The sequence below is a fragment of the Engraulis encrasicolus genome, chromosome 3, assembly GCF_034702125.1.
Source record: "Engraulis encrasicolus isolate BLACKSEA-1 chromosome 3, IST_EnEncr_1.0, whole genome shotgun sequence".
NCBI lineage: Eukaryota > Metazoa > Chordata > Actinopteri > Clupeiformes > Engraulidae > Engraulis > Engraulis encrasicolus.
Window position 1 is genome coordinate 49,348,946 of NC_085859.1, and position 16,590 is coordinate 49,365,535.

General features: G+C 41.3%; 1 protein-coding gene across 1 annotated transcript; it reads left to right on the forward strand.

The window, feature by feature from the left end:
* The first annotated feature begins 2,252 nt into the window (after positions 1-2,252).
* Positions 2,253-16,440, forward strand: LOC134446281 (drebrin-like protein B). The gene is made up of 13 exons (XM_063195619.1): positions 2,253-2,552; positions 5,084-5,139; positions 6,034-6,146; positions 6,490-6,564; positions 6,940-7,086; positions 7,435-7,512; positions 8,496-8,647; positions 9,156-9,210; positions 9,622-9,718; positions 11,245-11,331; positions 11,757-11,833; positions 13,220-13,295; positions 13,724-16,440. The coding sequence occupies exons 1-13, from the start codon at positions 2,470-2,472 to the stop codon at positions 13,861-13,863; spliced, it is 1,236 nt and encodes a 411-aa protein (XP_063051689.1). The 5' UTR covers positions 2,253-2,469; the 3' UTR covers positions 13,864-16,440.
* The last annotated feature ends 150 nt before the right edge of the window (positions 16,441-16,590 follow it).

Here is a 16,590-nt window from a genome sequence, read left to right on the forward strand (position 1 = left end):
CTGCCCCCCTGTAGCAAGGTATTGCAGTGCAGATTGGCATCATGAAAAGGCGTGTTATTTCACGCTAGTGCATTCCGCAAATTTCTGTTGTTAAACGTAAAATGCTAAGCTATTTCCTCACCAAAGCCATCCCTAACTTTAACCTGTCAGGAAAGCAACGCCTCTGCAGCTTTACATTTGCCAACAACAGTAAAACAAGCAAGGAAAATGGCAAAATTGTGCCCAGACCAAAACCACCCCTAAATCTAACCTGTGACAGGGAGTTAACGTACACATACACGATAGGCGGATAAATGTAAGGGATAACGGCTGACAAGGTGACCGGTTCCATGAAGTTAATGGCGAGACGGTGGCTCCGAACTCCGGCGACGCGCGCAGCAAGCCATTAACTTAGTGGAACCGGTCGACCTCGAAGACCGTAATCCCACTTATCTACCGTTAGGTGAGGGTACTTTTCAAAATCTATTACTGTCTAAAATGGTAGGAACCATGTCAACTACACCAGAATCTTGTGAGCAAGATGGACGCGACGCTTTTTTGTGTGTTTACCGCGACTGATGTGACAGGTGGGGGGCCCCTGTGGAGGGCAGATTTCGGGGCCCTGGGCAATTTGCCTAATGTAAAGTCCGCCTCTGATCGCAGTTTCAGGCCCAGAGTGGCCAACAGCACATGATGACCTGGTTACAATGACATATGCTGCACTAAATCGGACTGAGCTGTGTTGAATGCCACACCTCCATCAAAAGGTTGAAAAATGTTCAGGTATGAGGTGATATGGCTCAGTGGGCTAGTGCAGAGTAGCATTACGACAATTCCAGTCCGATTCTAATTCCAGGTCGATTTCATTTCCCAATCCGTCGTCGTGATTATTTAATTTTCCATAGACCATGTGCATGGTCTTCTTCTTCTGGTTATCACTTAAATAATGTCGGCATTCCAAACGAAGATTCTTTGATACTTATTCACTCGTTTGACGCCAGACTGGTTCCATGGAATTAATGGTCAACCCATCAGCCAATCAGAAAAGAGAATTTTGTTGCAAAGGCAGATAATTATATGCATGGCCATGATGCCATGTTGCATAATGACCCTGTCTGTCTGTGTAGCTGTGTACGTGTGTCTGTGTCTGCAGGGGTAGCCAAACACAAACCAAAATCGGAATCGAATGTAGGCAGAGCAACTTTTCTGCACTTTGTCTGAGCTGGTGTGTGGTGGGGTTTCAGGCCCCATCAGCTTTTGGGTGACTTGCGCATCAGTAGTTGCCCCCCGCGATGACCTCTCCCCATCCCTGCATTATCTAAGTAAAGCCCCTCGCTCGCACACCTGCTCTGAAAAAGTGCAGAGCACTGTTTTACCGACATTCGATTCCAGTGTTTTAAACACTATTCTGCACGCCATTGCCAAAGTCTGCTAACGTCAGCTGTTGATTATTGATGACCATTTTGAGCTGTCTATTTCAGAGCCACTCGGTAGGTCCTTACCAGACATTGTCCCGCCACTGGGACGTTGTAGGCCTAATAATCACTGAAAAAACTTAACTAACTACCATAGTAATTCCACTGTGACAGTGCACAGGGCCTTACGACTTGGTCATTTCCATTCTGGTAACAGCTAATTTATTATTTATGTTTAATTGAGAGCAATGGATGTTGGCAGAAGAGCAAACTGCAAGCCTACTCTGCACTTTATCGGAACTGCTGTGTGTTGGCTCAGCCAAGACTTGTAGGTCTGCGCTCTACGAGTGTGCTGCTGATCTGTGTGCTGAGATCAGTCTTTGAGAGTCAGTGATTTATTGTGGGTTTTAAGCAATAATGTTTAACCCGTTAAGACATGGCCCCTGGCCCTGCGTGGCCTAACGGTAGGGCACTCATCTGCTATGCGGCTGACCCAGGTTCGATTCCCGACCTGGGTCCTTTGCCGGTCCTTCCCCGTCTCTCTCCCCACTTGCTTCCTGTCACCATCTTCACTATACTGTCATAAAGAAAGTTTTAAAAAAAAAAATCTTTTAAAGGGGGGGGGGACATGGCCCCTGTTATAAATTAGCTACCAGAATGTTACCAAGTTGTAATATAGGCCCAAGACCCTGTGCACTGGTAGTAGTGTAGTATAGTAGTGTGGTATTTTCAGTGGCTATTACAACGTCCCAGTGGTGGCTACACTACAGACCTACAATAAACTTATTCTAGCTCTAGATCTGTGGGCTACACATACCAATAGGGTTAAAAGCCTACGTGCAGTGTGAAGACTGCAAGCTTCCGGGTCGCGCGAGTTACAAGTACGCATGCGGCACTTGCGGGTCGGGTTGTACAGCATCTGTGGTTGTGATTGTGTTGTCTGACGCGATTCAGATCTGACACCCGTTAGCTACCGAAAAGGCGTAGCAATTTTCGACATCTACAGTCATCTGCTGCTATTTTTAACAGTACAAACTGTGTACATCCATTGTTTTGGAGCTCAGCATCATCCACTATGTCCGTGAATCTTTGTAAAAACGGCCCAGCTCTTACAGCAGCATATAAAGAGGTGGTGGATGAGAAATCAACAACCAACTGGTAAGTCGGACAGTTTCCAATCCAACCATTAACTCAGCGATCATATTTCCGAACATAATGTATTTTTTCCGGTGGCTAACACCAATGCATGTGCAATTAAACCAGTCATAGTGTAAAGGCATCTGATAAAACGGGAGATCTACGAACTTCCTTTAGGACGAGCATGGGCCAACTGTTAAGTTAACCGGGCTGGGTTTGTGATTGTGAAGCCCACGTAGGTAGTAGGGCATGGATTCCTAACCTATGCTCATGATTTCCTCAAACAATGAATGTACAATTTGTATACAGGCGTGGGCTATATTTGTCTGGTTTTGCATCAACGTTATATTGTAGCTAACGGTCTGTGAGTTGACTGGTACATCCAGTATCTTCCGGTCGCCGTCAGCTAGTTGCGAAGACTTCCTCATAGGGGTGTGCCGACCAAAGGGTTCAGAAAAGGGGACCCTTCGACCCTTGGTACGAAGAGATTCAAATTAACTCTAAATCGGACAAATGTCTCATTCATCATCGTTGTATGCCAGGCTTGTTCACGGTGTTGTGTCTTTCATATCCCAGGAAATGGCATGTCTGAACGGTGTATTTGGCAATGGAAATGGGCCTGGATCTTTGCAACAGACCTTTCTGATTAAACCAGGGCTTGAGAACCCCAACCTGAAGTAGTTCTAGCTTTTTTGTCTGACGGTATCATTTTTAACTAGTTCTACTAGACTTCTCCTTTTAGCACCCAATGTATTGTTTGGCTCAAAAATTCAAGTGAATGGTTTGGCTGGACTACTACTTAGCAAAGGTGTGAAAGGATTATGAACCATAAATCCTGATAAGATCTAGTATAGGCTGAAATGCTTCCCCATCAGAGGCCAATGTCTCATACAGTACTGCTGTGTTGTGTAATTTAACTGTTGTTGGTGGTGTTGTTGGTTGGACAAGAAGCAAGGCGATATTTCAGGTCAGTCAGTCAAGTCAAGGGTCATCAGAGGTGTGGTAAATTCATGGACAACACTGGCACATGGTATTACATAGCTGTTACACCTGTTAGTCCATTGTACCTAATGAGGTAGATGGACTGTGTTACTGAAAAACATTAAAATCTAACAGAAGCCCACCACATATTTGATCCAAGCGCATAAATAGATGGTCATAAGACAAGAACACGGGTCTACTGGTTACTCAGATAAGTTACGTGTGCTGGAAGGAAACTGTGTCTTTTCTTGTATTACTTTTGACATTTCTGATGGTCATGCAAATAATACTATATACTAGTGTATACTGAGACCGTACACGTGCTGTATGTCTTGCCCAGTGTCAGCAAGATGCACTGTGCTGGGTATTGTTTCATATCAATGTATACATTTCCATATATGTGGTCGCCTCTTATCTGACCTAATACATTATGAAGTAGCGATTGTAACATGAAGTGATGTAGTATGTCTAAAACTCTGCATGCAATGAAAAGCCACATTCTACATCTACAGGAATATATAGTGGGGCTCACGGGACCTTCAGTGGAAGTCAATTTACAGATCACACTAACTTCACTGTTGGGGTGTTGGGGACAATTGTGAGCCCACTGAAATGGAATAAGATTGGGCCAATTTGAAGGCTTCTGTCCTTGCTGAGGTCCAAGCCCTATTGTGGAGCCTATGCAACTATTTGATGGTCTGAAACAAGCTGTATTAATTTTGAAGTTGTATGCACCATGGTGTCTTGATGAAGAAGCCTAATAGGTTTGTGTCTAAAAGCACATTCCCAACCTGCCCAAATGTTGCAAACTCAGCCATTTGTGTACATGGACTTTGTCTGGGAAGGGCAGGTATTTAAACATTTAACCCCCAATTGAAAATTAGAGCAGACTTTGTGGTGGTAATATTATGCAAAACCTGCCAAGTGTGGTTTGCTCTCGATGCCAGTGGGCATATGCTCAATTATGCAGGTGATTGCTTCAGTAGCCATAGCCATTGCAAAATAAACTCTCAAAACATGGATCTCATTTTTTGTTCCATTTTCACAATGAAGTACTCATGCATGTGGACTAAATGGGTAATAATAGCCTAGTTATTGTTGAGGTGCTCAGCATACTTTCATAGGAGATCTGAAAGCAGAAGCTGGCAGATTGAATAGGGCTATTTTCCTAACTTAGCCGTGGGCCAGCCAGGGTATAGGTTGTTTTGTTATCTGATGCTTCTATTGTTCCAGGCCAGGGTAAAGTAGGTCTGTCTCCAATCAGTAACCTTTTGTCATTTATAACTGAGAGGGAAGTCCTCAGATGGCATATTTGATTAATTTGTTGTTTGATAATGCAACATTAATATATACTATAAGCTACCACTTATTTTAACCTTCTTTCACTTGTAAGCGCTATAGAACGTGTGCTTCTAAACTGATCAGATCTTTGGTTACAAGATTACAATAATAGATTGGTTCAGTAGTAATGCATAGCCTATAAATGTGTGTGTTGTTCCTGTTCAGCTGTGAGCTGTGCTATTTGTATTGAATTGGCAGATGCAATCTCATTGTGTCTTTTGGTTTCCCAGGGCCTTGTTTACGTATGAAGGGAATAGCGATGACATTCGACTTGCAGAGAAGGGAGGTGAGTTAAGTCATTGTCTTGCATTTGTTCCCAGTTAATTAATCCCCCTATTTGGTACAAACCACTGACGCGTGTAGTACAAACCTTTAATGAGACATTAATAGACATGATTGTTTTTTACATGTGTTCAACACATCAGCCAGACTGATGTCAGGTAATTGTAGATGATCAATGAAACTGGGTGGAACTGCATGCCAAAATGTTGATTCTGCTGCCACTGCGGCCATCTTGAAAGTCAACCATCTTCAAAGCGTTGGTCTCCAGAAGTTAACCAGTTCATGCACCTATTACACTAGCCTGACGGGCCAGACCATTCATTTTGAATGACCTGGTAGTAAGTAATACACGTGGTCTGGTAAAACCAGGCTGCTATTATACAGTAATAGCACACAAGATTTGGTCAACAAAGACGCTTTTGCACACCTCTGTAGTTGGGCAGGTGCGTAGGATGTTATCCCAGCCGGGTTGTCAGTGAAGTGAAAAGAAATCCCGCACACTGTCCATTCCACCAACAAACTTTAATACAACGTTTCGGTCATCCGACCTTCTTCAGGTAAAGTTCACGACACAAAGACACAAGATTTGGTCAAAATCAGTCCACTATTCAAAAGTTATTTATCACACAAACTCATAGATGCACGGACGACCAGAGAACACGAGCCAAGCTTAAACGTTGACAATTAGATTTCCCTTTCTGTAAGACAGTATTTGTCAAGATAATGAATTAATACTACTAGATCACAACAATCAGATCAGGTTTACAAATGTCATATTTTATATATTGTTTTGTATACTGGAGGTACCACAATGGTCCTATGACTAAAGTGCTTTCTTGGCAGTTTAATTGATTGTTATGGTCAGCAGTTAATAGCTTTTTGGTTTATAATCCCCTAGATGGTGGATTGGAGGAGCTGGTGGAGGAGCTGAATAGTGGTAAAGTCATGTACGGTTTCTGCCGGGTCCAAGACCCCAACTCTGGTCTGCCCAAATACGTGCTCATCAACTGGGTGAGTGTTTGTTCTGCTTTCCCCATCAGATTCATGAGATTAGTTTTCAGCATTTGGAAAGTTTTGACTGTAACTGTCAGATATGGTATGAATTTGAGTGTGGATGCAATACCATGGAAAAATGTTGCTCTGTGCTTAGCCACAGAAGTTGTGCTCCGCCACTGCAGATTTTTCATAAATGTGAAACATGTTTGTGCTTCATGGTTCATGTACAAACCTTAATCTTAGGTAGTCTAATATTTTCAGGTTTTGAAGCCATTGTATCATTTTGAATTTTTATTTTAATTCCAGTCTGGAAGCCTTCCAAGTCTACAGCCTTGTTAATTTTTTTTATTTTTTTTAGACAGGTGAAGGGGTGAAGGATGCCAGAAAAGGAATCTGTGCCAATCATGTCAGTTCCATGCGTAACTTTCTGAAGGTAAAAAGAATGTTCTATCAATAATTGAATGACTGAATGAAAAAGAACAAGGATCACACGATTGCTTTTGCAAAAGAGCATGGCCAAAGACATAATGTAGTAAAATTATATGCTTACAATATGTATAATACAGTATGTTTCATTGGACTGAAAGATTTCTTGAAATCACACGGTGTGTATGGTCATCTTGTATGGTCTTCAAATGTGAATTGATTGACATAAAAATTGATTCAAACAGGAGCTGATTTGTTTGATTTTGGAGGTTAAACCAGAGTTTTGAGGCAATGTAGGAACAAAAGGTTTTAATATTGTTGTATGCATGCACTTGAATTACTTTATTTATATATATACCGTTAAAAATGTGTGTCTCCTCAGGGTGCCCATGTCACCATTAACGCTCGTGCAGAAGATGATGTGGAGCCGGAGGTCATCATGCAGAAAGTTGGAAAGGCGTCAGGAGCCAACTACAGCTTCCATAAAGAGTCGAATCGCTTTAAAGACGACGGCCCACAAGCTCCTGTGGTAAGGAGCCACTCCAGCGATTACAAAAACAAACCTGAGAGGAACCTCAGTAAAAACGGGCATTTTCCAACTAGTTACGGCATTCACCATGTCTTTGATGTCATTTAATCCATCTGGAAAGCGTGGATCTGGAGTGGTGGGGCAGGTGGAGTACAAGACATGAAGATCAGTCTGTCATTAGCAGATCACACTTCATTAATGCCGCACATTATTGTGTCATGAGACAAATTTCAACCAATTTCAACTCTACTTCTGGAAGAATCTGTCATAGTATTAAAAATTGAATGCCAAATCTAATGCATTCTTGTCCTTTGGGAATAGCTTTAAAAAAACTTCTTTTTTAAACAGGGGTCCGTGTATCAGAAGACCAATGCCATGTCGGAAATAAAAAAGATAAATAAAGACAATTTCTGGGCCCAAACAGAGGTAAGTTTGCAGTCATACAGTGAACCAATAGTTAAGACCTTTCTCTATGTCATTTGAAGGAGCATTGCTTTCAAGCTGAAATAATTGTGCCGTCAAGTAGACGTTGTCCAGTCTTTGCTAGTCTTTACCAGTGTTTGTGAATTCAATTATAAGGAGGCTTTGGATAAAAGTGCAAGTTCAGAGGAGTAGATGTTTGCACATCCCATCCGATGGGCCAGGTGCAGGACAATGAGAGTAAATCCAAGTGAAAAGAGAAGTCCGCGACACTGCTTGTCTATTGTGTATTTAATCAAGCAACGTTTCGACCTTCAGATCTTCATCAGGCAAAGTGACTGAAGTGAAGTGACTTTGCCTGATGAAGACCTGAAGGTCGAAACGTTGCTCGATTAAATACACAATAGACAAGCAGTGTCGCGGACTTCTCTTTTCATTTGGATAAAAGTGTGCCAGGTATTATGATCATATTTACATTGTCTTCCATTCATGCCACCTGTTGCAAAGTCTTAATCTTGATTACAGTTCTTAACCATCTTGACTTCAGTGGCTCTCTTGTAGGACGCATCATCTTTGCATTAGTCTCACTGGGAATTATCACCTTGCTAATCACCCAGGATTATGGGAGCCAATCATTTGTGATTATGAGCGCTCAGCCTAAAGAGAATCTTACTCAGGCCCCAAGAGATTTAACAATAATACAAAAAGCCTTAACTAAGTCATGGAAACTTGTATAAAAACATGGGCCTCCTCGTTGCGGCCATTTTGGCTTTCATTAGGGTATAGACACAGGAAGTAAACAAATGCACTAACCTGCTTGGCCTGTGTGCTACTGTATGTCTTCGTTTGTGAGTCACTTTGGATACAAGTGTCAGCTTTTTATGACACTTGGCTTTTTATATTTGGTAGATCTGGGAATATCATTGCTATTTCCTTTCTTTTTGGAACCGCCCCTTATGTTTTGCACGTGATGTTGGTTGTGGCTTTAGAAAGACGAGGAGAAGCGTCGGCAGGAGGAGCGGCGTAAGGGCGAGGAGGAGCGGCAGCGTCTGGAGCAGGAGAGGAAAGACCGCGAGGCCAAGGAGGCGCTGCAGAGGGAAAAGAAGGAAAAGGAGAGGTCAAACCTCATCAATGAGCAGAAGTGAGTCCTCTCTTAAACACACTTGGGCCATGTTTGATGGCATTTCTATCAGCACTGTTAAAGTTATAAAAAAAAGGTCACCATTCATTCCAATAGGGTGCAGTTCTGAGCAAATTGAGTTCTTCTTTGACAAAGAGAAGGCCTCCCTCATCAGAGAGCGGAAGTACTTTCTATTCCCAGTTCTTGATTTTAATAAATTTGTGAGCATCAAGTGCTATTTCACTTTTTATGCTTAGAAAAAATGAGGAAAAAGTAACTTGTGATTATGGCTCATTAATGAAATGCACTACATACAGATCAAACCTACTGCTGTTAATCTTTTTGATTCCACTTATGTCAATTTGCACTTTATATACTGGAGTATTTACAGCTGGACTATAGTTCTATATCCAAATAGTGATGCTGAATGCAGACTTGTTCCTGGTCCTCAGATAGAACAAACCCTGCTCCGAGCTCCTATTACTGTGTAGACTGAAGACATTTTGGGCCTTTTTCTTGTTTACAACAGGAAATACCAACAGCAGCAGGAAGCTGATAAAAGTGAGAACGAGCAGCATCAGTCGGTGAGTGTTTGCGCCTATCATTGTGTGGAAAGCGGTATTTTTCACACGATTACTATCACATCAATTTCATTGGTATGTACACAACTTGGAGAACATGGGATTACAAACAGAATGACGAAAGATGGGCGAGCATACAGTCGAATTCAGGATTGTCCTTGACTTTCATCAGGCAACACCCCGCTATCTCTCTCAGCGGTCATAAAATGTGACATACACTAGACTAGTAGAATGTGGTTCAGTTACACAGAACTGTGATTTAAATTATGTAAATAGAAATGCTACATCAAGTGCTTCTCACCCAGCTTCATGTCCACATCTTGAATCTGGTTAACAAAATCTGTTTTAATCTCTGTATTTGTGATTCACTTGGTACAATTGTTATTGATTGTATTTTAATTATTATTTTTTCAGGGTGTTAGCAGCACCAGGGAGATGTTTAAGCAGAGGGAGAGGGGCATCACCCCGGCTGTCCCTGACACCACCACACCAGCTCCTCGTCCACTGCCAGGTACTGTAGGCTTGCTGCCAGTGTTGCCCACAGACCAAGTGTTACTGGCTCTGAGCAGGTGCCCTGCGATTGCTGTAAACACTCGAACCAGTGCAAGTGTTGTGTGTACTCATTGACTTGTATGCAGGCTGTACACATTCTCTCTCTTTCTCTCTCTCTCTCTCTCTCTCTCTCTCTCTCTCTCTCTCTCTCTCTCTCTCTCTCTCTCTCTCTCTCTCTCTCTCTCTCTCTGTCTCTCTCTGTCTCTCACTTTCACTTTCACTCTGACTCACTCTGTCTCTTGTTGGAGAAAAATAGGCTGAATCTATTAGCAGTGCTGTTCCCGACCCGCACGCTGTGGAAAAGTGACTAGCTGTGCAATCCACTCTGGCTTTAGGATCATGACCTAGCATAGCCATTCTTGTTATTGTTATTGTTGGAGAATACAATCTGTGTCAGCGTTTATGCAAAGGGGCCAGTCCTGTGTTCAGGAAGTAAATACCATGCCACAGTTGAGATCCAGCCGGCTGAATCAGCAGATCGTGATGATTACCCAGGACAAGTAGTGCAGTCACTCAGTCAAGTCACCAGTGAGGGAAGGAAGTCTTGACAGGATTTTCATTTCTTGATAATAAGTTATTGTCACTCACTGCATTTGTGTTTGTGAATATTACACACACACACGCACACACACGCACACACACACACGCGCACACACACACGCACACACACACACGCGCACACACACACACGCACACACACACACACACACACTACAAAGTAGAACAGAAAAGCGGAAAAAGCCACTGAAGTGGAAGTGTGTTACTGCCTCAGCATTGAGCAATGTCTTCATGTGATCATTTAGTCAATGCTGCACCACATTGGTTCATCCAGCAGCACAGTGGAAAGCAGATCGCTAGCTCAAATCAATAAATAAGGAACGTATTACAAGTCTGAAGTGGTTCCTACCAATTTTTCTTAGTGTGCCCCTGCCCCAGCTTGTCACATAAAAAATACTTTCCAGGGAGATAAAGGATTTTAAATTTGGAAGAGGTGATGTCTGTGCTTCAGCCTTGGTGGTGCTCACCGTCGAGGACAGCAATATCAAGACAAGCTGGGCTACTTTACTGTGACTAGACCCAGGGATGACTGGAGCACTCAGCAACTTTTTTAGAGGTTTTTAAAATTATTTTGGTGCACAAAATGACTGACGTTTCGGCGCACCTGCGCCTTCCTCAGAGTCAAACCATACTGGTGATACCACAATCAAAATAAAGACATCTTTCCTCCCTACTGCTTTGGCATTGGTACTTCTGACTGTGCACCAAAATAATAAAAAACCTCTAAAAAAAGTGGCTGAGTGCTCCAGTCATCCCTGGGTCTAGTCACTGTGAAGTAGCCTAGCTTGTCTTGATTTTAAATTTGGCTTGTGATGAATTCTCATAGTTTGAAATTTCAGGAAGATTTAGTCATTAAATTGTACATATAATATGCTCGGTGGGAAGGTTGCAAACTGCTACCATTGCTTTTTTTTTTCATGTATCCAGTGAAAGTTAAGGAAGAGCCCAGATACGAGCCTGCGGTCACAGAGCCAGAGCCAGAGCCAGAGCCAGAACCAGAGCCTGAGCCTGAAGGTAAGCTCAGTGTTTCCTCAATGCTTAGTCCGTGTCAAGTTAAAGCAACCACCTGTTTTTATACTACTCTGCTGTAAAAGATAAACGGAGTACTAAAATAATGCTATGCAACTCCAAGTCAAGCATACCCCTTCCTTGTTAAATTAGCACAGCAGTACCGGTAAACAAAATGGATTCACAATTAGTGTTGCGTGCTAAATGGACAGGCTGACATCACAGAAGTATGACTGACTTGAGGTTGCATTGCTTTCTTTTAGTGTTCCCTCGTTTTTTGGATCTGTGTATACATCACAACAATACTTCTTATTGAATATTGAATTTTTGAAGTCACTAGGGTTCTACCTAACTTCCATCAAATAAAATTTCAACTGTTGAGGAGTCACATCAAAATTGCTTACCCGCCTTCTTGTGTTTGGTTTTGTCAGTTGTTAATCAGCAACTCGAAGAACCTGAAAAGACACACGTTGAACCAGAGCCAGACTTGTATGAGGAGCCTCCCCAGGTATTCATCACATTCTCCCATATGCTTCAGTGAATAAATGTGTTGTTCCACGCATATTGTGTTGCAGAAATGACGACTAGGATAATTCTGTAATCTAAGTGCTATGAAGCCATTGCACACTTCAGGCAGAAGAATAAGAGGTCACACCATGCATCAACTTTATTACACGAATGTATTTCGGCAGCATTTTTCAGTTATACATTATTTTGGTCAGCACCCTAAAATAAGAGAAATTCTGTTTAGGTGACGCCTGCTCCAACCTTCATGAACACTTCAGGCAAAGACACTCAAAACTCACAGCATTAAGCTCCTTTGACTTCAGCGTAATATTACATTTGAAATCAACAGTGTTTCATGTTCATACCTGGTTGAACTTTGCAGCATTTCAACAGTGCAATATTGGAATAGAGTTTTGCTTTCAGATTATTGACAATATATTCTGATATTTTGGAGTGAGGAGTCCGCATACTTAAAATTGTGACTGGTTGGCGATCTCCTTCCATAACTATTCAAGTTTGAGTAATGCTTACTGGAAGAGTCGCATACATTTGACCAGCTAAAATGATTAAAGAGGTCAGCCTTGGCAACATGACGCGACTACAATAGAAGAAATCAACAATGTGACAGAAAGGCTGTGACTTGTTGCATCAGTTAGGAGGACAGTTAGGACGGATGGAACAGATTTTGCCACTTGCTGGCACTTGTGTCGCTTGCTGTCAGGACACGGTATCAGACACCATTGTATACACTGTCATTTGTTGGGGGAAAACCGGCAACTACTACAGTAAGAATTCACATTAATGTAATGGGTCATTTCACGTGAAATCAGACACTTCGGGACCCGACCGACACAGATTTAAATCATACTGGTTGTGCCTATTTAGTAGCAAGGTAGCACCGAATAAAGAACCAAACACCTCATTTTCAGGTGTTGTTTATGACCTTACAGCCTAAGTTTAGACAAGAAACCGGCCATTTTAAAATATACGTTTTTTTGATATTCTATTTTTAATTTTTCAATGTATCATAATTCATATTCTGAAGGTTGTTGTATTCCATGTCGTGTGTGTAATTTGTAGAGCCAGAAAAGAGCTTTCGAACAACAGCTCAGACATCTTTTTGTGACTTACACTGACTGATATAATCAAGGCTGAATGTATAGTGTCCTACCCTCATGTGTAAATCTTTGCTAGTCTGTTTCTCCCTTAATATTAGTGTCAGATTCACACAAATGCAGTTCTGGGGTGCTACCTTGCTTCTAAACAGGCAAAGCAAGTATGACTGAGATCTGTGTCGGTCGGGTCCCAAAGTGTCTGATTTCACGTGAAATGACCCTAATATAAAATCATCTGATCTAGCTTTTCTGGAAATCTTGTGAATCTGTAGGTACAAGAGGAGGGGAACTACGAAGAAGCTGACAGCAGGGGTCTTTGTGCACGGGCACTTTACGACTACCAAGCAGGTAAGTCCTCTGCTGCACCCTGGCAACTTCTCTTGCCCCTTCATGGGACAAAAGTTAGTGACTAGATAAATCAGATGCACATGTCAAGCTTCTGTAGAGTTCTCTCCTGCCACCAGTAATCATTTGTCATTTTGGCTCTTGCAGACCTACTGTACTGTCTGAATGAAAGTGGTAGCATTGTGCATGTGGCATCACCATGAGAACTTTTGTTACCTGTTCATATAATGTTTGTATGTTGATAAGAAAGGATTATATAGCGCGGAAATATATGTATATACGGTATGCAGTATCAATCATTTGATGAAGACTGGAATTAATTATTAATTGTAATTTTAAAAAGTCACTGGAATATTGGTAAGGTTGACCAAGTGCATCATGATAAGTCACCTTGACTGTCCGGATGTTTTTGTGTGTTTTTTGTTTGCTAGCGGATGACACCGAGATCTCCTTCGACCCTGACGAGATCATCACTGGCATTGAGATGATTGATGAGGGCTGGTGGCGAGGATACGGTCCGGACGGCCATTTTGGAATGTTCCCGGCCAATTACGTCGAGCTCATCCAATGAGGTAACTGGAAATGAAAGCGTGGACCAACCAAGACAAGTGGCCATGATGGGATCGCTAAGTGGATCCCTGAAAAATGAAACCTGCAGTCAAAGACCTCTTGAAAGGACTTCTCTCTTGATCGGAAGGATTTGCAGGACAACTGTAAAAATACTTCATTACTAACAATCATACTGGGACATGGAAACTATCTTTTTTCACTTTACTTGCAGAGTGTTTTTTTTGTTTGTTTGTTTTTTTTGTTTGGGTGTGTGGGTGGGGGCGGGGGGTACTTATGAAATCCATACATGTGTGAATATACCCCGGTGTGGCATGTCATTTATGTCAAAGGATATACAATGATAATATATGAACGTAATTGCATTTGAGCCAGTTGGACAGTGGGGTCAGGTGAACCAAATTCAAAACAACTGGACACGTAATTGTGAATTGAATTATGAATTCAAAGTCTTAAACCTGATCTTCAGAGTACAGTGGTCGCACATAGGGGGGCGCAGGTAGCCTAGAAATGTGATATTTATTCAAATGAGCACAGCTTAAAGTCGATGCCAAACCAACGATTCTGATGCCTCCACGGCCATCTGTGAAAGTGCTGGCCTCCAAGTGAATCAGTTCATGTGTGCTTTATAAAGTCTCTCTCAAGAGACAGGTGGACAACTATAGAACAGTATGACAATGACGAGCGTTTCAATTTGAACATTTCATTCTTCAAACTTTTTTATAGGTGGCTTAAAAGTTTGGTTTTGGTTGGATGGCAGTCCGGCTATGCACTATTTGTTGTTTATTTTAAGGATTCAAGATTTTATTTCTTGAACTTTCATAGCATACATTTCACTCATGCCTCACTCACAAATTTGTTTTTTTACGTCTTCCAGTTTGTTGTTAGATATGACTTTGGTTTAAACAACACAAAGTGGAGGTTTGGATCTAGATCAGAACCAGAAATGGATGATATGATTTAGTCAACCATTTTCCAAGATATGTTTCATTATATTAACCGTAATACGATTTTATTACTTTGAGAGCTTCTTTCCTCAAAACACTTGAAAAAATGCTGATACATTTCATGAAAAAAATGAAAAATTAAATCGTTTGATGTTAAAACAATTACACAAGGGTTCACACACTTCCACAGCATATGGTATATTTGGGTGTATTGGCCATTTTCAGGTCACTTTCTTTTTTTAGCTGGTATTATTATTGTTATTATGATTTTTCTATAGAAATGGCTGGTTGAATAACCAATTCAGTCGTGAGTTGGGTGACTCACCACATAACATTCCTGTCTTCGACTCTGATTCTACCTGGTAGATTTCCAGATGTTTAAAACATTGGCCGCAGTTCCCGGTACATGCAGGGAATATTCCAATTTTAAATGGAATATTTGCAGTTTCGGTTTAGGCGTATAATGTAAACTCTTGATTCATTCCGAACATTCTGAGGGTATACAAGTAGCTCAAAGCTCTTCCACACATGGTAAATGGAATATTCCAGAACTTGTTTTAAATCGAATACTGAAAATATTCAGTTTGAAACCGGAATACTCCTTGCCTGTAACTGCAGTCAGATATTCTTCCTGTTGTGAACCTCGCTAACATAAAGCATTGTCCAGCATCCCAACATTGATGAGATCGGAAAATAACTAATTCAGACTTGGATATGTATCATTTTTTTTCCCCTCTGCATTGAGTGTTGTGTGGTCATGTCCAATCTGGTTTCAGAAGCTTCCACCTAATTCCAAATCACCTGGTGATTGACTGTGAACATTCTCGTTCATCCAGGTAATATTTATCCAAAGAGCATCACTGTAAGTAAATTGCACTGCTTGTAAGATGTCGAGCGGTGCTGTTTATTACAGCTATACTCTTTAGACCTGATCACTGCACCTAGTGCAGGTTATTTTATGAACACTCCTCTACCTGGCTGAATTGGGCCAGGTGGTTAGGGAGTTGGTTTAGGGAACAGAGGGTTACAGGTTTCAATCTGTATGTAATGGCTGAAGTGCCCTTGGCACATTACCTCACATTGGCTACGTGTACATGAGGTTTTTAATTCCGAATTAAATAGTTTCGTCGAGTTTACTTTGATCTTTCATTTAATTCCGAATTATTTCAAAGTGGAATTAAGCTTTATTCAGAATTAAATGGAGTTAATTCTGAATTAAATGTCTCATGTAAAGGTAACCATTGTTCCAGGAACTGTAACCAATACCTTGTAATGACTATAAGTTGCTTTGGATAAAGGCATCACCTAAGTGTAAAGTTATGCATTGGATTGCATCTTCTGAGGCCTGAGGCTACCTTTGGAACACAATATTAAACATGTAATCAACTGTCTGCTACAGACTACATTGAGGTATCGTGGATCATACTATGCCTCAACTTCACATGTTGTTAATATTTTTTCCACTGTATGACAGGACACATACAGATAAAATATCTTATTTTTGTTATCAGAGTTTTTCTCACCTTTCACCTGTTATAAATATATATATATATTTTGATGGCATATTAAACCTAATTGTGGCTGAAGTTGTACTGTATAACCGTCATGTTTTTCTTAACAATACACAAAGCTGCCATACTACTTGTATTTATTTATTTTTTTGGATGTTTGTCTCATTCCTAATCATATCCTCCATAATGGCAGTGGTGTCAGATCATTTACACAGTCTTGGAACAGGCACAGTACGGCCCACTGAGGCATTGCAAACTTCAAACTTTTTGCGT

Bases quoted from the DNA above. Each gene is read 5' to 3' on its own strand.
- LOC134446281 (XM_063195619.1), top strand. From the start codon at position 2,470: ATGTCCGTGAATCTTTGTAAAAACGGCCCAGCTCTTACAGCAGCATAT. The intron at 7,087-7,434 runs GTAAGGAGCCAC...TTTTTTAAACAG, and splicing joins ACGGCCCACAAGCTCCTGTG to GGGTCCGTGTATCAGAAGAC. The intron at 9,211-9,621 runs GTGAGTGTTTGC...TTATTTTTTCAG, and splicing joins AGAACGAGCAGCATCAGTCG to GGTGTTAGCAGCACCAGGGA.